Below are 21,619 nucleotides of genomic sequence, written 5' to 3'. Positions count from 1 at the left end.
ATAATCAATTCATTAAGATCACTGTATTAAAAGAACAAGCTGAACGCACCCATTAAATATTTAATTCAATATTTTAAAAACGAAAATTAAATGAAAAAAAGCAAAGCTTTAAATATTAAGATTGACTTATTTGAATTAAAAACTTAATTAAATCTAACAATATAAGAAATAATAAAAACTAAGTCACTGTATTCAAAAAACCAAGTGAACGCACCCATTTCCCATGTCACTGCAGTATTTTCCCTCCCACCGCAGTGCGGTCACACTGCTCGAAGCACACGATTTTTGCGGGGGCGAGTTTTCCGCGGAAAAATGCCATTAATTAGCAAGACAAACAACTACCGATGCTTCGTCCGCCCGCAGTAGAGAGCAGAACATGTCCCCGCCTCGTCGCCACAGCGAATCACGGCTCACAGTCCACACGCAAGCAGAGAATCCGGAGGAGCAGGAGAATCCGATTCCCAAACCCCCGGAGGAGATTCCAAAACTAAACTAAGCCATGGAGCAATCGGTGTCCGCCCGCTGGCTGCGACGCTATCGCGCCTTCTTTCTCATCCTGCTGCTCATCGTGGCCATCCAGTTGTTCCTGGCCTACAAATCCCTGGACATTGTGGGCGGCGGTTCGGGCTCCGGTTTCGATGCGGTTGAGGCGCCAGTGGGTACGCCAGCTCCTCCGCCTTCCCAGGAGCGACTCCAGGCTCCATCCCGAACCAAACTTACTGCCCAGCAACTGGGCTTCCAGCCGGAGTGCGACATTCTCGCCCGGGAGGCCATCTCCGCCCTGCAGCGCGCCAAAACGAAAGAGTGTCGAGAACATATCGCCCACATAGCCTGCGCCATCCAAGCTGGACTTTTCTATGCCCCCCAGCTGAGGAGCAGCTGTCCAGCGGGTAACCACACGGCCAACGTTTCCCTGGGTTGCTACAAGGACGAGAAGGATCGCCGCTTGCTGGCCGGTTACTACAGTAGCTCCAAGACCTCCAATTCCCCCGCCAAATGCGTGGAGCTGTGCCTGCAGAGCGGCTATCCCTATGCTGGTGTCCAGTATGGAAGGGAGTGCTTCTGCGGCTTCGATACGCCTCCGAGGGCTGCCAAGCTACCCGACTCCAGCTGCAACACCAAGTGTTTGGGGAATGCCAAGGAGATCTGCGGCGGTTTCTACGCCATGAACATATATGAAACGGGCATAGCCAGTGAGTACTGTGGGGGAATTTTAAGTATTAAGATATCTCGTGTTTTAAAAAAATATTACTACCACTTACCGGTAAATTACTTAAGTTTTATTAAGATGGAATTCTTAAATCACGTTTTTCCGAGTTAGCTATCCATAAATATTCTTTATATTCTTGAAGCTTATATTTTCCAACTGGGAATATTGGTTTCCACTTAATTTATTAGCTATAAACGCTGTATTTTTTATACAAACCTTTAATAAGTCAAGACAAGTTGATTTAGACTACCTTTATAAGGTTTTATTATTATTTACTAGCATAATTATTTAATCGAAAGCTATTTGTAGAAATCTTTGGATCTCTGATCATTAGATAAGACATATTACAGATTTATCATAGTAAAATCATATAGATATGATATAGAATTCTAAAAATATGTTTTACAAGCTAGGTATTCATAAATATTTTTTATGTTCCTCTTTATTTTTGATAAAATATTTATTTTAGCTGAAAAGAGTATTTTAAATTTATTTAAATAGTTACACTGATTTAACACACAAAAAAAGCATGTTCCCGTAAATCGATATGGCCATGTAAATTTCAGGTCATGCAAGACCCATATCGTTTTAACATGAAATACACTTTTCAAACAGTTAAAATTTACCTGGCCGCAGATCAAATTATAATTGATCGTAAATAGTGTAAAGTCGATCAACGTTTCATATAGATTTTTTTTTTGGGTGTAAGAAAACTCTTTATTCAATGAAAAAATTCTAAACAGATAACTAAACTAACTAATTTATTCATTTTCATGATATTTTCTATAATCTCTGCCTTATATACCCACAAATTATAATTATTTGTATAACCTGCTTAGATAGTTGATCTTAAGATAAGTAGTTCTCTAGAGAGAGATAAATCCGAGAAAAATTACCAAATTATGTACATATATTTCCCTTGATAATAAGATAGTGATATATCTTTTAACCTCCTCTTTCTCTTGCAGAGTTCACCGCCCAGCTGGCGGCCACCACTCCTCCGCCGGGAACTCAGCGCGTGCGGATCGCATTTCTGCTGACTCTGAATGGCCGAGCGCTGCGTCAGGTGCATCGACTGCTGAAGGCGCTCTATGCGCCGGAGCACGTCTACTACATTCATGTGGACGAGGTGGGTTCAACGGCCGGAACTTGGCAATTAAAGCGCGCTCAATTAATTGCGCTAATTTGCACAGTTTAACACACTGATGGTTGAAAATAGTTGCCAACTAAAAATGATTTATTAATGGTGTGGCTTGCAGTTAAATCAGAAATGCCTTGAACTACATAGAGTTTATTTATTAAGAGGAAAATGCACAATCAGCACTGCATTTAATTCACATTGTATACTAATTGCTTGGCTCAGCCAGTTTATAAAAAGATCTGCACGGAAAAAAAAACCGATGTGAAATAGGGTTATTTCTACCTTATTTCATATCAATAAAAAACCGATATGAATTATGTTAAATATAAGATTCATTCATATCAACATGATATTTTATCCTATAAAAAAAACCAAATCTAGTATTTTTTGAGCAAATAATTTATAAAAAGATCTTTATTCATATCATTTTGACCTTTAAAAAATATCAAATTGACCATTACCATTTTTTTTTTTCTGTATTTTTAAGTTTCTAAATGATGAATATGATTTAAATTAATTTATATATTTTTCTTATAGCGCCAGGATTACCTGTACCGAAAGCTGCTCGAACTGGAATCAAAATTCCCCAACATTCGCTTGGCCCGCAAGCGTTTCTCCACAATCTGGGGAGGAGCCTCTCTGCTCACCATGCTGCTCCAATGCATGGAGGACCTCCTGCAGTCCAACTGGCACTGGGATTTTGTAATTAACCTGAGCGAAAGCGATTTCCCAGTGAAAACCCTGGATAAACTAGTGGATTTCCTAAGTGCCAATCAGGGAAGGAACTTTGTAAAGGGCCACGGCCGCGAGACACAGAAGTTCATCCAGAAACAGGGTCTGGACAAGACCTTTGTGGAGTGCGACACGCACATGTGGAGGATAGGAGATCGCAAGCTGCCGGCGGGGATTCAAGTGGATGGAGGAAGTGACTGGGTGGCGCTCTCGCGACCCTTTGTGGATTATGTAACGCATCCTAAGGTGGAAGATGAGCTGCTGCAGGCTCTTCTCAAGCTTTTTAAGCACACCCTACTCCCAGCTGAATCATTTTTCCACACGGTTTTGAGGAACACCCGGCACTGCACCAGTTATGTGGACAACAATCTGCATGTGACGAACTGGAAACGAAAACAGGGCTGCAAATGTCAGTACAAACATGTGGTGGATTGGTGCGGCTGCAGTCCAAATGATTTTAAACCGGACGATTGGCCCAGACTGCAGGCCACGGAGCAGAAATCCCTCTTCTTTGCCCGCAAATTCGAGCCCGTGATCAACCAGGCGGTGCTGCTGCAGCTGGAGGAGTGGCTCTATGGGCCGTACACCAGCGAGTATGCGAATTTGCATGGCTACTGGCAGTCGCTGTATCACCACGAGGATGTTCATGGCTCTGGGGACGATTTAACCAGAAGTATAGGTGACAGCGTGATGCGTTTATCTGCTAGACAAGCTAAATTGGATGCCCTGGAGCTGATAGAACTCACTCACTACCTGCACCGCGATCAGTACAAGGGTTTCCTGGTGCGCTACCGAGCTAGAGGTTCCTCAGGGAAACCCCTCCACCTGGAGACTCGCATACGTCCCATGCAGCAGGGCAAGCTGGCGAGAAATGCCCGGTTTAGCAAGAGATTACGCAATTTCGAGGTGTCCACGGATTTCGATCAAAAGGAGCAGGTGGCGCGTAACTTTGGCAAGCTCTTGGGTCCACAAAGTGATCTGCTGCTCAGCTATACACTTCAGGCTACTGGGGATTCCGGAGCAGCCTCCCATTCTTACAATCTTACCCTGCTTTGGATAGATCCGCTGGGTCGCCTGCAGGATTTCAATGAACTGCATGTGGAAGACTCCACCAGCGATGTGATAAATCACTCGAAAACGCTGCTCAAACATCCCATTACTCCAGGGATTTGGACAGCCAAGTTGATAGGAAGAAACTCCATTTACGCGCAGCTCAAGTTCCTAATTTCGCCAGTGGCTTATTATAGGGGATATGCCTTAGAAAAATCCTCTCAAGCTGAGCAGCTGAATGCTGGCTTAGCCGTAGCTCTGCCGGAGGATTTCGAGATGCCTTTGGAGTGGCAGCAGCATCTGCAGACCGACGACGAGCAGTTCACCATGCGCGAGGAGTCGCTGGCCAAGGGAAGGATGCTGGGACAGGAGCTGCACGGTTGGATTGATGGATTGGTGGCGCAGTTCTTCCAACTCCGCGAGAGCTGCGTGGTGGAGACGGAAACGGAGATCTCGCTGCCTCTCTGCAGCGATACCGCCTGGAGTTCACTGGCTGCCGATCCCAAGAGCGATGTGGATGCCCTGCTCAAATGAGCCGTTTGCCATTTTTTTTGTTATTAATTCTCTAGTGTAAATACTCGCTATATATGCAATTAATCATTTTTGATAGCTCCTTTTTCTTGATTCGTACAGATTGTTGTGATAAATGTGAACTTTTAAGCGCCATCTCTTGACCGCTCCACTTGTAATTTGATTTTTTGCAATACTAGAGCATAGAGCATTTTTTCAACTAGTTAAGTTAGTTAGGTTTGAAACGAAACGAACGACGAACGGAGGCGCCTTGTAAATACGCAACGCACTGGACACCAAAAGAGAGATCGCAGATTGCAGCCAAATATCAATTAGAATCCAGAGTTAACTGTACATAAAAGTTAGCTAGATGCAATTCCTTAACTAAGTCATAAGATAGCAATTTTTCCTCGATTTTCTTTGATTCACATATCAAGATTTATGCAAAATAAATGAGCAATTCTACATGTAAAGATTCTTCTCTTTTTTGTATGTTTTTGGCGGAATGCGGAACATTTTTCAGGGGCCGGAATTCCAGGTATTTGATGTATTTAGTAGGTTAGAGACTTAAGTAGACTTAAAGCCAAGGCTATTTGTACTGCCGTTCGCTGCTGGCGGGCAGCCTAGATGCACAGATCCTCGTCGGGATCCTCCTCATCGAAATCATCGTCGGCATCGGGCGTGTAGATGATGTTGCCCTCGGACGGCTCGCTGGTGCTGTAATAAATAGATTTATATGAGTAAGATATATATATTTCTTTAGGGATCCCAACTAGAGCCCTGCGTGAATCATTCAATTTTTGTTTTATCATAGTATGCCAGGAAATTTCTGATTTGTTTAATTCAATTCTATGTGAAATAAATTGAATGTTTTTCTAATTCATTTCGAATTGAATGAATGAATGAATAATATTTATGAATTTGCCAGAATTTTTTTGCTTTCTTTTAATAACAAAAAGTGGAAAATTTTTAACAAATCAATATTAACTGCTTAGAAAATAAAATTCATGCAGATTTAATCACAAAATTATGGCCCTTTCTTCTTCTAAAGAAATTGTAGCTTGAGTTATTTCGGAATTTATGCCATTCATTCATTCAATTCTATTAACCTAAAAATTTAAATTTATTCAATTCTATTAAACTCAAAATTCAAATTCATTCAATTCTATTAAACTCAAAATTCAAATTCATTTAATTCTATTAAACTCAAAATTCAAATTCATTCAATTCTATTAAACTCAAAATTCTAATTAATTCAATTCTATTAAACTCAAAATTCTAATTAATTCATTCATATAAAACAAAAAATTACAAAAAAATAAATAAATAAAATAAAAATAAAAAATTCAAAATAATTCATTGAAAATATTCATGGAGGACTCTAATCCCAACTAACCGTTCGTATGGCAGGGTGAGTGCATTGCGGGCCACCACCTCATCCTCGTCCAGCTCGATTTTGAAGGTGCTGCTGGCCGGTTCGGCTGTTGGCTCGGTCTCCGGGGAAGGCTGCTTGGGTGAGACGCCTGCCTGGGCTACTCCACCATCCAGGGGAGTCACCTGGAACTGGGTTTTGCTGACCTGACAGGAGAAGCGTCTGTTGGAGACCCCTCCTCCCGGTTTCCTGGATATCAGCGACAATAGCTTATCCGTCTCGAGGCGCAGGACCAACTCGGCTAGGTACTCGCAGCCCGCCAGGATGTACTCGGCATGGGGATGCTGCAGATGCTGTGGGGAGGCCCACAGGAACACCCGACGCACATGCTCCGAGCGACGCAGGCGGTTCAAGAAGCCAAAGATGAAGGCGGGCGTTTGGTAGCTCAGCAGGTCGGCCAGCGTGGGCAGGATGACATTGAATCCAGTGGGTTTACCCGAACCCGGAGTTCCTCCATCCAAATCTCCGCCAGATTCTCCCGCCGCCGGCGTGTTGTTGTTGTTGTTTTGGTTGGCGCACTCGGCAATCAGAGAATCAAAGGTGGCCACGTGCTTCAGGGTGACGCCGGTGGGCAGGGATTTAATGGTCTCCGCACCCTGTCCCTGTTCCTGCAGCAGACTGCCGATGAACTTGGGGGCAATGCGCTCCCGATTTAGCTCATCTTTTGGTGGTGAAAACGGGGAAGAGGTGAAGGAGAATTCACTTTAGTTGGCATTCTGCTGGGTTATCAGTGAACTCAAACTCACCTATTACGAGGACCACCTTTTGTTTGGTCACCAGCAGGTTGGAGAGCATTTTGCCAGCATTTATTGAGTGATTTTACCTTATTTATTTCAAAATTGTATTTGTAAATTGTGCTTTTTGCCGAAGCTGCCTGTAAATGTTAAAGCAGAGGCGTTAAGGTGTTTCACTGCTGTTAACAGGGTCACACTGTTGCTGTAGGGGGAACCAGGGCTGTGCAGTTAATTTTGAATATGATTAAAATAAATTTATTCTTTTTAATAATTTATAAAAATTAATGTTATTTTCAAATATTATAAGTAAAATATTTTTAGCCATTAATTATTTTTATACTTATTATATATATAATATTTTATATCCATCCCTGGGTGTCCCGCTTTTTTCCAAATGAGTAAACAGACAAAAACAAAGTGAATAAAGCGGTTAAACGGATTGAGTTACAGTTTAAAACCCTTTGATAGTGAAAGTTTGACCTTGTCCTTGTCTTATTTGTAATAAATTAAAGATCAATGAGTGTGCCGCCTTATAAATAAACTAGATAAAATAATGCTGACGTAGTAGAATTCGCACATTTTGTTGCCAAAATTCTCTCTTTGTGTTTGTGCCGCTTTTGTTCTTGTCTTTCGTATAAAAGACTGTTTGGAATAAAAAATTCCAAATTAAATTAATTGGACTACTGACTAAAACAAGAATTGTAAGTAAAACTCTTTATTTAAGCCACGTCTTTAAAAACTCTTTAAAAACAAATAGAACTTGGTGGCGGCTTTTCTTTTACACTCAACAAGTGGTTCACCTGTAGTTGTAGTGGTGTGTGTTTTGAAAGTTGGCCTGCATGTGTGTGTTATTGTTTTTACCGTTTTTATCGAGCTTCCAGCGGGGAAAAGCTCGTTGAAATGGAAATGTCAAATGGAAGGGCCCGGAAAAGCGGGGGCGTGGGCGGGGCTTTAGGGCTTTCGACGCCCACGCAGCCTTTTGCAGAATTTCCACGGCTTTTCCTCCATATGGAAAGGCACACAGCTTCCTGCATTTTAAGCAGTTCGTTCAACAAGTTAAGTTTAAAGTGCGTGGCAGTCAGCGAAAAATATTGCAAAAAAATTGTGAAAAACCCCAGCGTCATCGCCTTAAAGTCACTAATTGGCTGCTAAAGATAAGCGCTATAAGAAAGCGGTATTGAAACAGGCATTATCTGAGCAGAGTGAGGAGCATCAATCAAGTATACGCCATGTTGTTCTCACTGGGTGAGTTGAAATACAGTCAAACTCACATAAACAGAACTTTAAGAATTTAGGGTTCTTTAAGAAGAAAGTGGTTCTTAAAGTTGGAAAGACTTTATATCTATTGAAATCTATCAAAAAACCATACAAATCAATGTTCTCTAGGGGATTTTCCCATTATTACTGAATACAAAGTGGATTAGTTTTAATTGAAGTCAATAAATCAATTTATCTTAAGTTGCTATGCTATTACTTCACTAATTAATATATGTTAGTTATGAAATAATAACAAGTAGAACCTATTAAATAATTTCTATTAATTTCTAGTTTAACTAATAATATCTATGTTCTTTTTTTTATATTAATAAGTAGAACCTATTAAATGTGAAATAAAACCATAAAATAAATGAATGTTACACAAAACTCGTAAAAAAAATAATGTATAAAATCAACAAATGAGTAGGCATTACAAAAAAGGTTCCAATTCCAAGGAATTTGTTTCGTTCTAGTACAAAAAAATAGTTCCTTTTAAATGAGTTCAACTGCACTCACCCATTATTATGCATAGAACATTAAAGTCAAAGTCGCAATTGAAATGCCGCTCAGTGACAATAGTTTGAATAGACGCAAGGAATGCAAAATGCAAAAAAAACAAGAAACAAAATGGTCATCAATGCAGCTCCTTCCCCTTCCCATCCAGAAACCAAACAAACCTGGTGCGGCATACTAACCAGCATTTGTTGCTGGCACCCAACCCCACTGGAAACCCAATGGAATCCAATCCGCATCAGAAATTAAACCACATTATCCACACCGAATTGAACAATATGGTATGGGGTCTATATTGCATGCGAGAGATTTCAAAGAGAGAGATACGGAAAAGCTTTCGTTTTTTTAACCAACGCCGGGCGGCGGCTGGAAAACTTTAAATTCAGTTGCGCATTGCACGCCAAAGTGTTCGGTTGTCTTTTAATTCGAGTCTCGTGTCGTGCTAACTAGTGTAGTTAGTTACTAGCTGTTAGTTACTAGCCATTTTCGTGTGCTGTGTCTTGGGGCAATTAACGTTGGTTACAATTGCATGTGAACCTATTGATTAATCAGTGCATAGAACACCATGTCAAAGGATACAGATGTGGAGCAGCAGGCTAGCAAGCCGGAAAGTGGAGTTGTCCAGGTGGAGCCGGCGATTCCCGAGGAGACACCAACTACTGTGTCCACAACAACCACGGTGATCGCGGTGACGAATGGCGAAAAGCCAGTGGAAGTGACGGCGACAACAACACCTGCAACAGCGGAACAAGTGCAACCTGCAACAACCATTGCTGGCATTGAATTGGCAACACCAACTGCAGCAACAACATCGCCATCAACAGGTAGACAACCAACAATAACCCACCTGTGAATGTGAATGGCATTGGATTTTTTGGCTTCAAGTTTGATTAGTGCCAAAGTAAAACCAACAAGTCGAGTGTTTAGTTTTAGTAAAAGTTAAAGCTTAAAGCAAAACGCATCGAAAAAGAGAGACTGCACACTGTACCATCACGAACTGGCTGAAATTTCACTTTGCTTTTCCAGACTTTATTTATTTTACTTTTACGCTTTTCCAAAGTCGTCATCTTTCTGGCCGGGTTTTTACTTTCGATGCGATATGTTCGCCTATGTAGATTGTTTCGAATTTCAAATTTTGCGCACGATCTGCTGCCACGCTTTGATGATTTTAGCGTCTTTGGCACGCCCACTTAACCCTAATAATTAACAATCATAATCGCACTTAATTAATGTGCCAATTAATTTCACTCGCCCGAAAATGGAGCACTTCGAACTGAGTTCATTGAGTTGGAGGGAAGACGCGTGGCTGCTAATTTTTTACCATTTACCAGGCAGTTATAATTACGATTGCCAGCTACAAATGTCTCCATGCCCACTTATCAGCCAATTTACAAGCTCACACTTGGCATGGAAGGCTTATTTGCAGTTTGCTCGGGCCTCGACGCGAAATTAAAACAGCATTTGCATACCAAACTTCAATTAGGGCAACAAATAGAGGGCCCCTTTATCGAGGGCATCTGCACCGCAAAGTTTACTAGCAAAAGTGCAGTGGAATAATTTGGGGGTTTTGTTTATTTAAATCGTAGTATTTTAAAGGTGTTTAGGGTTTATTGCTGAAAGGAAAAAATTACGTTTTCACTTTTGCAAATTTTGTAAAAAGTATACATTTACGTGGTCCATATGCCATCTTTGACCATATGGAACTGGAAAAGCTTAAGTGCAGAAGTTCTTTGGTATAACTGTGTTAAAAACTACGGTTTTTTCTTAGGGATTTACGGTTTTTAATGTTCTTACATTACATAGCTTTTATTTTTTAGAATTTCTAAATTGTTACTTATAATTTATTAGTTATACATTAATTTATATGGTCGAGGAACATTTTTTTGGCCATCTGGAACTTCAAATTTCGCCACTACCATTTATCCGAATAAAATATTTAGATGAATATTTATCAGCTTTTAGTGACCATGGTTCTTACAAATAGAACAATATTTTTTTAGTGCTTAATTTGGTACCATTTGATTTAAAGTAAAGTTCAAAAATATTTTTCTACTTACATCACTGGTACTTTTAATAAATCAAAACTAGTTTTTAATTTATTTAATGTGCCAATGCTGCAACATCAAACGGAAGGAACAGAACATATATGTGCGATGCTATTTAAAGCGATTTAATATCAGATGGCTTGACTATCTCGAGAACAGACTGATAACATATTTGCGCCTGCCATAGAGATAAAGTAGGGAAATTCTATTCCCAAAAAAAAAAAACACTGGGTAAACAAACGTAAATGTTTACCCATGAATTAGGCAAATTAGGCAAATTATGAGTGGGCGATGAAAGGGGAAGTGTGGGTGTGTCCGAAAAATGCCAGGAAATTTCAACGCAGCCGATATGTTGAGATGTTGTTTATAGTATTCGTATGGGTATCATATATCTGGCGACAAAGGAACTGTTTGTTTTCATAACGAAATGCAGCAGCTGTCATTCAACCGGATCAGATGTACCGAGGGGTCTACAAAAAAAATGGGTTCAAGAATGCTTACATATTCGGTAAACTTCTGGTCGCATGTTATCAGCAAGTGTTTGGGGGTTATTTTAATCTTCAACCGCAGACGACAGGTGGAAAATGTAATTGAATAGTAGGTTTAAGTAGTCATAAACTATGTGAGTGGAATATATATAACCCTTACCAATTCCCCAACAATCTCTAGCGATTAGATCGCCCCAAAAAAATGCGTGCCATGCGTAATGGGTTCTATTTTTAACTCATCTTAACAGAACCCCTGAATTTTATTGGATTTTTTTAGGCAGTGGCAAGGCCAACATGGATCCGGCGCTGATCAACTTCAAGGTGCTCTATGTGCTCACCCAGCTGTGTGGACTGACGATGATTGTCCTGGTGGGCACTTGGATTGGTCAGCACTTTGGTGGTCTCGGTGGAACCTCCAATCCCGGCCTGGAGTTCAACTGGCATCCGCTGTTCATGACCATTGGTTTTATCTACTTATATGGCAATTGTAAGTAAATCTTTTTAGCAACGGAAGAGGTGCAACTCCACTCCTATTGATTAAGTGCTAATCTTGCAAAACCCACAGCTATTCTCATCTATCGCGGCTTCCGCACCACACGCAAGAAGACTCTGAAGCTCACCCACGCCGGCATTCATATGGCCGCATTTATTCTGACGGTGATTGCTCTGAAGACGGTCTTCGATTCCCATAATTTGGCCAGTCCGCCCATTCCCAATATGTACTCGCTGCACTCTTGGCTGGGTCTCTCGGCGGTTATCATATTCTCGCTGCAATATGTCGCCGGTTTTGTGGCCTTTTTGGCCCCGGGTTTGAGGGAAAACTACAGGATCGCCATGATGCCGCTGCATATTTACTTTGGACTTTTCGGTTTTGTGCTGGCCATTGCAAGTGCTTTGATGGGAATCACCGAAAAGGCCATCTTTGCTATGTAAGATAAGTCTAGATCTGCCGCTGCGCTGCTTGCGTTTCGACGCACACGTACGCTGTAAAGCAGAAAAACGTCGCTCTGTTGGTTTAGATATATTATAGATCATCTAACTAATCCTTTATCCTTAATTTTCCCAGCAAAACACCGGCGTATTCCACCCTTCCACCAGCTGGTGTCCTGGCCAATGTGATTGGAGTTCTGTACGTGGTCTTTGGAGCCCTCGTTGTCTACCTGGCCACTGATCCCGCTTTCAAGAGAAAGCCCATTCCGGAGGATACGGCCCTTCTAAACTCCAGTTCTGCCAACGAATAAGAACTCTATCAATGCCCCAAATCAGCTGCAAAAGCTTACTTAAGCTCCACAAAAAACTGTGCACAAAACCAAAACGAAACCGAAACCTGATTTAAATGGAGGGTGCTATGTTGTATTATATGTAGCAGTACATAACTTAACTTGACTTTGTACAATTCGGAGCTATCCACAGATACGTATACTTGGATCACCAGTTGTGCTAGGAGATTGAAAGCGAGTGCTCAAATCGTAACGTATTTAACCTCATGAAGAACATTTGCTTTGAACCGTACGAATACATCTATCTATATGTGTGTTATATATGCTTAAATAAATATATATATTAATACGATTCGTTGGTGATGAGAAAGCCTCCTTTTTGGCGCTCCTCCAGGTCATCCTCCTCCTCCTCCTGATCCTCTTCCTGGTTATCCTCCTCCTCTCCAGCTTCCTCTTCCTCCGAAGTTGAAGAAGCCTTTGGAGCCACATAGCTTGGTGCAAAGGGCAGATTGTCGAGTATCATGCTCTTCGAGCTCTTCACGCTCATGCTCACTTGGTCGTGATCCTGGAAGGTGAGATCCGGATCTATGACCACCAGATAGGTGGGCACCTTGCCCACTCCCTTGACCTCCGTGTGAGCCCGGTAATTGCAGCGAATGTTGAATTGTCTTAGGACTTTTGCCGTGTGCCTGGTGACCTGGATATTGTCCAGCAGTCCAGTGGAGGTCATGCGGGAAGCCATGTTAACTGTGTGACCCCAGATGTCATAATGGGGCTTTGAAAGTCCCACAACGCCAGCCATCACAGGTCCATGGGAAATGCCTTAAAAAGGTTACGAATTTGTTAAGAAATATATTTAATAAACCTCAGAAGACCCACCGATCTTTAGACTGCCCGACGCAAAAGAGTCGTACTCCGAAAATCGGACATTGTACCGAATGTCATACATAATTCGGAGTAAATCCAAGGCAAATTCGGTCATTACCAGAACGGCTCCATCTTGCACTAAGGCTAATGGCTGATTAACAGTATCGCCACTCATTTCATCGTCCTCGGTGCTACCAAAATGAACAGTCAGAACTGTAAAATAAATTCGGAAATAATTCGGAAATGAGTCCTAAAACAAGATATGTTATCACCGCTAGATCTGCGTCTCATTTCGGACTCCGTTTCGGGTTGCTTGACAGGAATGTCGATCGAAAAGTCTGTATAGTGATCCACTTGAAGGCCACAGGCCGCCATGTAGGTCCAACCCATGACCTTGATCTTCTCGATCTTGTACCTCATTTGGTACTCAACCAGAAGGTCGTCAAAGCAGCATATAATCTCATGTAGAATTCTCAGACCCGCCGTATCCGCATTGAAGTTCTCGATGGAGGCAAACATCACAGCCACTTTGGAGAAGGTTTCGGAGTAGAGCTGATCGTTGGGTCTTCGGACTTTGAAAACCTCTGCCACATGGGAAGGTAGCATATTGGCCATAATGATCTTAATAGAGCGCAGCTTGTCATCTGTCCGTTTGTGCGTCTCCTCGTAGCAAATTCGCATGCTGAAAAGGATTAGATCAGAAGGTATTCTAACATATATCCTATAACTTACAAGTAAGAAACCTTCTTCAGGTAATTGTGGTGACGATCACGCATTATCAGAATGATGAAGAAGGCCACCAGGTACCAGGTGTGGGCATAGTCCGCCTTTAGACCCAGATCTGTGGTCTCTGAGCGCTCAAAGGCGAAACCATAGTAAAAGTGAACGGTGCCCAAGTGGAGACCCAGGATGACGAGGCCCAAGGTCATCTTGATTATAAGCGGACAACCCAGGGTGACAAACAAAAGACTGAGCACTATGACCACTGAATAGGTCACTGTCTAAAGGTTTAGTTCTTAAATACGTTAGTTCTTAAGAATCAATTTATTTTAAGTGATACGAACCCAGGGTCCAAAGCATTCCGCATAGGACTTTTCGTTATGCAGATGGGCATCAATAATACCCAGTTCTAACTTGGCTACATCACAGGAAAACTAAAGTGGGTACAGATCATTAAGCTTTGATCAAAACAGAGATAGTATGTATTGATAATACCCACCACTGTCTGAGAGGACATTACGTAGAGCAGAAGCATTACGATAATGGCCAGTGGAACCCTTAAAAAAATCGAATCCTCGATGCGTTCCGAGATCCTCAGAAGCCAACGGCTTAAGAAACATGAGGGTTGCGACATGGGTGTCAGTCTTTTACATTGTCGTCGCAATTTCTTATAACCAGCGAGAAAACAAAGGATCAGCAGTACAAGAAGTATTCCCACCAAGACAAAGATATCCAACTTATCAGCTCTATGGGTTATAAGAAAACAGAATGATATCCTTATCATTAGAGGCACTACTTACTGTTCGATCAAGTTAATGGTTAATATAGCCAGGCCCGCACAGCAAACCAAAATCATAGTATACTTCATCATGAGATCGGGTTGATTGTGAAACCCCCATTCAGTCTTCCAGCTGCGGAATACTCCTAAGAAAAGATGGATCCGCTTGTTAAACAGCTGCTCCTCACTGAAACCCTTGCTCTTGGTCAACCTGTTTCGCTTGCACTCGAAGATGCAGTGACCCACCGCCATCTGTTCCACCTCCTTCATCATCTCACGCTGCGCTTTAATCTGGAGATCCTCGTAGTAACCGGCGTAACTCAAGCGATAAGAGGTTATGGAGGCATTGCTGTAGTCCTGGTCCAGATCCCCGGGTTCCACTGTATCAGGCAGTCGACTGCTGACCAGATAGGTGCGGATTCCAGCTTGCTTCAGGATCGTATCATTTCTGGCCACCTCAGTTCCATCGCTAAACACATAGTGATCGTCCAGCATACTTAGAGTCCTCTGGGAAACGTGCACCAAACCAGGAAGGCCTGTCATTTCTAACCGATTAGTAATATCCACATCCTTGGACCAGATGTCAAACTGCCACTTTGTAAGTCCAATGATGCCGGCGAATACCTCCCCCGAATGCACACCAATCCTTAGATTGATGGCCAAATTCCGCCGGCCACTAATATCCTGGGTAATGCGAATCATCTCGAGGGCCTGATCCACACAGCAGGAAGCGTGGGCAGGAAAGTAGTTGGGTATTCCAGCCACACAGTTGTAGGCATCCCCAAGGAACTTGATCCTCATCGCTCGGTTGCGATTGGCGGCCATATCAAAATTGACAAAAAGATCATGTAGGATCTCCACAAGTTGCGCTGCCTCCAGGGTAGTCGTTAAATGCGTGTAGTTGACCATGTCGGCCACCAAACAAGAGACTTCGGGATAGGGTTCCAAAAAGAGTTTTCTATAAATGGAAATATTTTTTCACTACACACCAAAAAAATCGTCGTAGATCCATTTTAACTTGATATGGTCGAACCGTAAAAACGATATTTGGGTAATATCAATTTTTTTATAGCATGGCTTCTTGCTCTCTTTTTCGAAGTTAGAGAACCTCCGAGAGAGAGAATTTTGGCAAAATGATATAAATTAAGATCAATTTTATGAATATTTTAGGTCAAAACGATATGAGAATGAATTTGCATTGACATATCGATTTTACGCCGACGTGCTTTTTTTTGTGTGTAGTATTAGTAGCTATAGTTATAAACCTACCTTGAAGTGGACCTAAGAGGCGTAAACTTCTTATCCTGATCTTCGATACGACTGCAGATTTCCTCCTGCAGAGTGCGAATCATTCTGCGTGGTAGTATGGACTCCAAAAGGGCCTTTTCCTTTTTCATAACAGTCTGGAAAATCATTTATATTTCATTATATTCTTATTAGAAGAACTCATATAGAGAACTCACCTGATATACAATATTTTGGTATACCAACTGGTACCGAGTCAGTATCGAGCGCCTGAGGCAGTAATCACGAAGTACAGTAAAGTACGAAAATATAAGGTTCAGAATGAAGAGATATATCGCATAGGAGCCGAGCAGGGCCAGCGAAACTTGGTCGTTGAGATGCTGCATATACCAAACGAAACCCAGATAAACTAGGGAAACCGTAAGGCCCAGGATATATACACAATAACCCTTGAAGAATGCAATGGGAAGAGCCATGTAGACACAGACCAGCACCACGTGATCATAGGTGGGTACTATGGGATATGCCGATTCAAGGTGGATGGTCCCCAGGAGATCAGAAGAGATGTCTGCAAAGGAAAGACTCTTAGGATCAGCTAATAACGATCATTACTAACCACCCCACCCATTATGGTTAGAAAGAAAGCCATCAGACATGAGATGAGGAGGTGAACAGTGAACGAAACATCTTCCTGCATGCTGCCTATCATAATACACGGAGTTAAGATCATTATTATTAAATAGGGAAGCAATGAGACCAGCACAATATCCTAAAGGAAACAAGGAAAGTTTGTATTCATTAAAGGAGAATAAAGAGAGTTAAACCTACCCGAACTAATGAGAGCAAAAGTATTATGTGAATGATCATTAAGAGTTCTATGTGCCAAATAACGCGACCCACATTCGCTATCATCGCCAGCTCCCGAAGTCGAGAACAGGCCAATTCCAGGCGAAGATTTCGGCACTTCTTCTAAACTTGTTAGGATTAGATGTCAGGATATAGTGGTTATAATAAGGAGGATTATTTACCCTCAAGTGCCTGCACTCCAATCCCTTAATGGTGCTCAACGAGCGGTAGGCCACCACGTCCTCTTGGTATCCATCCATTTAGAGGGTTAAATAAAAATCAGGTTGAACAATTACTAGGTTGCACTATTATTCTATTTTACTACACTTTTATTTTGAGTTATGAAGCAGAGAACAAGTACAGTTCCATAAATATATTTTAATATCAATTTTAATATTAATAATTATCCTTTTTAGCCTCTTTTTCATCCCTCCACTCCAAAGAGATTAGGCTACTTTTGCTTTTCAAATCATCACTGTGGCGGTGGTTCTGGAACTGTAAATTCTGGTCCAGATCAACCAGGTAAGTGGGCACTTCGCCCACGCCCTTCACAAACGTGTGTCCTCGATAATTGCATCGGATATTCAGATCCTGCAGGATGTTCGAGGTGCTCTGGGTCACGTGGATGCCATCCAAAACCCCCGTGGAGCTCATCCGAGAAGCCATGTTGACGGTGTGACCCCAGATATCGTAGTGCGGCTTCGAAAGTCCCACAACGCCGGCCATGACGGGTCCATGGGCAATGCCTAAAGTTCCAGAAAAGAAAAAAAAAAAAATAATAAATAATAAAAAATAAATAAAAAAAAAATAAATAAAAAAAAAATAAATGAATAAATAATAAATAAATAAAAAACAGGTGGATCTTACCTATCTTAAGACTACCAGTCAATATAGTATCCTGCTCAAAAAGCACACCCTTCGATCGAATCTCCTGCATAACCCTTAGCAAATTCAAAGCGAATTCAGTCATGACCAGAACTGTATTATCGATCTGGTTCAGAGATGGCAGGGAACATTGCCAAGGGGTGCTTATCTCATCATCGTCCTCCTCATCAATAGGGGCAAAACGCACAGAAGCTACGAACCAAGAAACCAAAGAAAAAGTTAAAAAATAAATTGTATAGAGAGATTATACTTACCAGATTTTAGCGTATTTTCCGTTTCTCGATTACTTGAAAATGGAACGCTGATCGACAAGTCAGTGTAGTGATCCACATCCAAACCGCAAGCTACTAAATAAGTCCAACCCATCACCTTGATCTTTTCGATCTTGTACCTGGTCTGGTAGTTCATCAGAAGGTCATCAAAGTAGCAGATGGTTTCGTGAAGAGCCCGTAACCCATACCTATCCGCTTGGTAGTTCACTATAGAGGCAAACATTACGGCCACATGGGAGAAGTTCTCGTAATACAGTTGATCGCTACGCCGACGAGTCTTGAAAACCTCCGCCACATGGGAAGGCAGAATGTTGGCCATGATGATCTTAATGGAGCGAGTTTTGACCTTGGTCAGCTCGTGCTTCTTTTCGAAACACATGCCCATGCTGGAGAAAGGTTTTGTAATGAGTATAATAATATATGATTACCAAAAGTCTAACTGTCCTTAAGAATTCGCGGTTCATATTCTTGGTTATTTTTATTCTGAAGAATTCGCGGTTTTAAATTACTATTAACCTACTTACAAGTAGGACGCCTTCTGAATATAATTGAGGTAACCTTCGCGCACCACCACCACGATGTAGAATGCCACCAGGTACCAGGTGTGGGCCAAGCTCGATCCCAGGCCCACATTTGTGGTCTCCGACCTCTCAAAGGCGAAACCGTAGTGAGCATGGACTGTGATCACATGGCTGGCCAGGATAACGAGACCCGCAACCAACTTGATGACCAGTGGAATGCCCAGGGTGACCAACAGCAGACTGAGCACAATGATCACGGCATAGGTTACTGCCTATTGAGATAAAAAATTACATATTCTGAAAAATTCGCGGTTCTGTATTTATGAAGGCACGTCGCAAAAATACCTACCCATGGCAGAAAGCAAAGCATTTTGGGCGTAAATTTGTATAGCTCGGAGTCTATGATCTCCAATTCCAGCCTGGCTACATCACAGGAAAACTACTTAGATATTAGAGATATCAGTAGGTAACTAAGAAAAGTTGGAAAATACAGAAAATACTCACCACCGCCTCCGAGGACATACCATACAGTATAAACAGCACCGCGATGGCTAGGGGAACCCGGACAAATATCGATTGCTCTATGAGATCGGATAGCCTGACTAGCCAGCGACTCAGGAAGAATGAGGGTTGCGTCAAGGGTGTGAGTCGTCTACCCCTTAGCCACAGTTTCTTGTAGGCTGCCACCACAAGGGCCAAAAGCATTACGAGAAACAGACAGAACTGTATGGTGTAGTCAAAGTCATCAATGCTAAGAATAAAATCATAGTGGATAGTAGTCAAGACCGTATAACCAATAACCTCACTGTTCTAAGAGATCCATGGACATGATCGTAATTCCTGCAAGGACCGCCATTACCAGGCTGTACTTCATCAGAAGATCCGGTCGATTGTTGAAGGACCACTCCGTTCTCCAGTTGCGAAATGTGGTGAAGAGATAGTATGACTCCAGATTGAATCTATACTCCTCGCTGATGCTCTCCTTACTTTTGCCATCTTTAGGTCTAAACTGGCAGGACTGTACTCGATTCACCGGCATGTGCTCCACCTCGAGGATCATCTCCCGCTGCGCCTTCACCTGAATGTCTTCGTAATCCTCATCCCTAAAACTCAGGCGGTAGTTGTCCAATGAGATATTGTCGTCCTCGAAATCATCGGGTTCTTCAAAATCGGGTAGGCGACTTCTGATCAGATAGGTACTAATATTATCTCGTTGCAGGAGCGGATCTTCCTTGGCCGTTTCGGTACCCTCCTCACAAACATAGTGATTGTCCAGTAAGGACAATGTCCTGCTGGAAATGTGCACCAGGTTCGGAAGTCCCGACATTTCGAGATGAATGGCTATGTTGACGTCTTTTGACCAAATGTCAAACTGCCACTTGGTGTGACCAATGATTCCAGCGAGTATTTCCCCCGAGTGCACGCCGATCCTAAGTTCAATCTTCCGATTGCGACGCTTACTCACCTCACGGCTGACATCAATCATGTCCAGAGCTTGGTTCACACAGGCATTGGCATGGCTGGGAAAGTAGCTGGGAATCCCGGTTACACAGGTGTAGGAATCCCCAAGGAACTTGATGCGGGTTGCACGATTTCGATTGGCAGCCATATCGAAATTGACAAAGAGTTCGTGCAGGATGGAAACCAATTCGGGTACCTCCATTGTGGTCGTCAGATGGGTGAAGTTGACCATATCCGCTTCTAGGATGGAGACTTCTGAGTGAGGTTCTACGAAGAGACGCCTGTGGGAAAGAAGTTACTCTTTATGATCCCATTTGACAGATAGCTCTTCCCATCTCCAAACTCACCTTGTCTTCGAAAATGGGATTAGACCATTTGGATCTTCCTCGATGTGACTAGCAATAGCATCTTGCAAGGACTGCGCTAAAGCTAGAGGCATAATGGAGTCCAGTAGGGCCTTTTCCTTTTTCATAGCCATCTAAAATCAATCTCCAAAATAAAAATTTCATTCCAAAATAGCTTAACTCTACCCACCTGAAATACCATATTCTGGTACACCAACTGATAACGACTCAGCACCCCGCGTCTTATGTAGTACTCCCGAAATCCCTTGAAGAACAGGCAAATCAGGTTCAGAAATAGGATGTACATGGCATAGATGGTCAGCTCCCAAACTTTATCGTCGCTAGTCTTGTACTCCATCCAAATCATATAGGAAAAGTTCACCAGCGAAACGGCCAAACCCAAGAGGTAAACTCTTCCGTTCTCCAAATAAGAAATGGGAAACAACAGGTAAACCATGATAATCACCACATGATCGTAGCTTGGAACCAGCGAATATGAGGTAAAATAGCAAATGGGTAATATTAAATCTGTAAAAAAAAGATCTAAACTTTGGATAGTGAACTTATAGTACTCACAAACCCATTAAGGTGAGGAGTAAAGCCATCAGACAGCTAGCCAAAATGGCAATACAATCATAGTTCTCAGCATTTGGCTCTCTGCTGATCATCAATATTGGTGGAGTGAGCAGCATCACCGCGAAATAGGGAAGCACAGTGATTAAGTCTATATCCTAAAAGCAGTTTCTTAGTGAAATCAGGAAAATACAGGGTATGTCACCCACCTTGACCACGCTGAACAGCAGAATCACATGGATGAGCATCAAAATCTCAACGATAATTATAACCTGTGTAGCAAGGGCCACGGAAATCAGAAGGCGGTGACGATGGTAAATGCCTTCTAAACGCAATTCGCGACACTTGTACTGCAATTTAATGTTGATATAGGGTAGCAAATATTATATTAGTTAATATACCCGCAGCAATTTCCACTCCAAGCCTGGCATGTTGCCCAGCGAAAGGTAGTCCACCACATTTTCGTTGTAACCTGGATCCATTTCGGAGGTGTATTTACAAAATTATACAATTTTGTTCAAATTATAGACATAAAAGTAAAAAAGAATATGATATATTTTTATTTTTTAAAGACCTTGTAATTTTATAAACGGAAAACAAAGATTTTATTTGATTTTTGAAGTAATTGTGAATTCTGCTTAAGTTTTTTAACAAATTAAATTTTGTAAAAATATTTTAAAAAGTGTGGCATACTTTTTATGTGATCAGCATCAATATGCAATGCTGGCCACACTGTATTTTACCGCAAATATAAAATACGGCTAGCCAAAAACTA

General features: G+C 41.9%; 5 protein-coding genes across 11 annotated transcripts; 2 read left to right on the top strand and 3 right to left on the bottom strand.

Annotated features, from left to right (window-relative positions):
- Window positions 1-200: 200 nt before the first annotated feature.
- oxt (Xylosyltransferase oxt) lies at window positions 201-5,116 on the top strand. Its single transcript, XM_017160686.3, has 3 exons — window positions 201-1,193; window positions 2,179-2,339; window positions 2,889-5,116. The coding sequence occupies exons 1-3, from the start codon at window positions 500-502 to the stop codon at window positions 4,665-4,667; spliced, it is 2,634 nt and encodes an 877-aa protein (XP_017016175.2). The 5' UTR covers window positions 201-499; the 3' UTR covers window positions 4,668-5,116.
- On the bottom strand, window positions 5,047-8,702 carry Elp5 (Elongator complex protein 5). 2 transcript variants are annotated; one of them, XM_070215474.1, is made up of 4 exons: window positions 8,583-8,702; window positions 6,822-6,949; window positions 6,040-6,736; window positions 5,047-5,360 (listed from the first exon to the last, which is right to left on the bottom strand). In XM_070215474.1, the coding sequence occupies exons 2-4, from the start codon at window positions 6,868-6,870 to the stop codon at window positions 5,267-5,269; spliced, it is 840 nt and encodes a 279-aa protein (XP_070071575.1). In that variant the 5' UTR covers window positions 6,871-6,949; window positions 8,583-8,702; the 3' UTR covers window positions 5,047-5,266. The 2 variants fall into 2 exon arrangements, with proteins under 2 accessions (XP_070071575.1, XP_017016176.2); XM_017160687.3 differs by lacking the exon at window positions 8,583-8,702 and having other exon boundaries at window positions 6,822-6,967.
- On the top strand, window positions 7,215-12,684 carry LOC108070275 (plasma membrane ascorbate-dependent reductase CYBRD1). Of its 4 annotated transcripts, none has more exons than XM_070215472.1 (5): window positions 7,215-7,510; window positions 9,139-9,403; window positions 11,390-11,599; window positions 11,678-12,041; window positions 12,179-12,684. In XM_070215472.1, exons 2-5 carry the CDS (start codon window positions 9,145-9,147, stop codon window positions 12,351-12,353), a joined length of 1,008 nt encoding a protein of 335 aa, XP_070071573.1. In that variant the 5' UTR covers window positions 7,215-7,510; window positions 9,139-9,144; the 3' UTR covers window positions 12,354-12,684. The 4 variants fall into 4 exon arrangements, with proteins under 4 accessions (XP_070071573.1, XP_044250312.1, XP_070071574.1 ...); XM_044394377.2 differs by having other exon boundaries at window positions 9,132-9,403; XM_070215473.1 differs by lacking the exon at window positions 9,139-9,403 and having other exon boundaries at window positions 7,217-7,510.
- On the bottom strand, window positions 12,265-17,130 carry LOC108070273 (adenylyl cyclase X E). 2 transcript variants are annotated; one of them, XM_017160690.3, is made up of 12 exons: window positions 16,971-17,130; window positions 16,771-16,911; window positions 16,567-16,711; window positions 16,161-16,510; window positions 15,967-16,100; window positions 14,720-15,655; window positions 14,419-14,665; window positions 14,264-14,353; window positions 13,932-14,200; window positions 13,472-13,881; window positions 13,212-13,412; window positions 12,265-13,154 (listed from the first exon to the last, which is right to left on the bottom strand). In XM_017160690.3, exons 1-12 carry the CDS (start codon window positions 17,046-17,048, stop codon window positions 12,676-12,678), a joined length of 3,480 nt encoding a protein of 1,159 aa, XP_017016179.2. In that variant the 5' UTR covers window positions 17,049-17,130; the 3' UTR covers window positions 12,265-12,675. The 2 variants fall into 2 exon arrangements, with proteins under 2 accessions (XP_017016179.2, XP_070071572.1); XM_070215471.1 differs by lacking the exons at window positions 15,967-16,100; window positions 16,161-16,510; window positions 16,567-16,711; window positions 16,771-16,911; window positions 16,971-17,130 and having other exon boundaries at window positions 14,720-14,843; window positions 14,909-15,048.
- On the bottom strand, window positions 17,110-21,400 carry LOC108070252 (adenylyl cyclase X E). Of its 2 annotated transcripts, XM_017160649.3 has the most exons (12): window positions 21,246-21,399; window positions 21,054-21,194; window positions 20,852-21,002; window positions 20,462-20,799; window positions 20,275-20,405; window positions 19,273-20,208; window positions 18,971-19,217; window positions 18,816-18,905; window positions 18,470-18,738; window positions 17,928-18,331; window positions 17,656-17,865; window positions 17,110-17,534 (listed from the first exon to the last, which is right to left on the bottom strand). In XM_017160649.3, the coding sequence occupies exons 1-12, from the start codon at window positions 21,324-21,326 to the stop codon at window positions 17,185-17,187; spliced, it is 3,348 nt and encodes a 1,115-aa protein (XP_017016138.2). In that variant the 5' UTR covers window positions 21,327-21,399; the 3' UTR covers window positions 17,110-17,184. The 2 variants fall into 2 exon arrangements, 1 of the variants encoding a protein (XP_017016138.2); XR_011418686.1 differs by lacking the exons at window positions 17,110-17,534; window positions 17,656-17,865; window positions 17,928-18,331 and having other exon boundaries at window positions 18,705-18,738; window positions 18,816-18,908; window positions 21,246-21,400.
- Window positions 21,401-21,619: the final 219 nt, after the last annotated feature.

Source organism: Drosophila takahashii, chromosome 3L, assembly GCF_030179915.1.
Source record: "Drosophila takahashii strain IR98-3 E-12201 chromosome 3L, DtakHiC1v2, whole genome shotgun sequence".
NCBI classification, from domain to species: Eukaryota; Metazoa; Arthropoda; class Insecta; order Diptera; family Drosophilidae; genus Drosophila; species Drosophila takahashii.
Note: the sequence above shows the minus strand (reverse complement) of the source record. Positions and strands in the feature narration are given on the sequence as shown.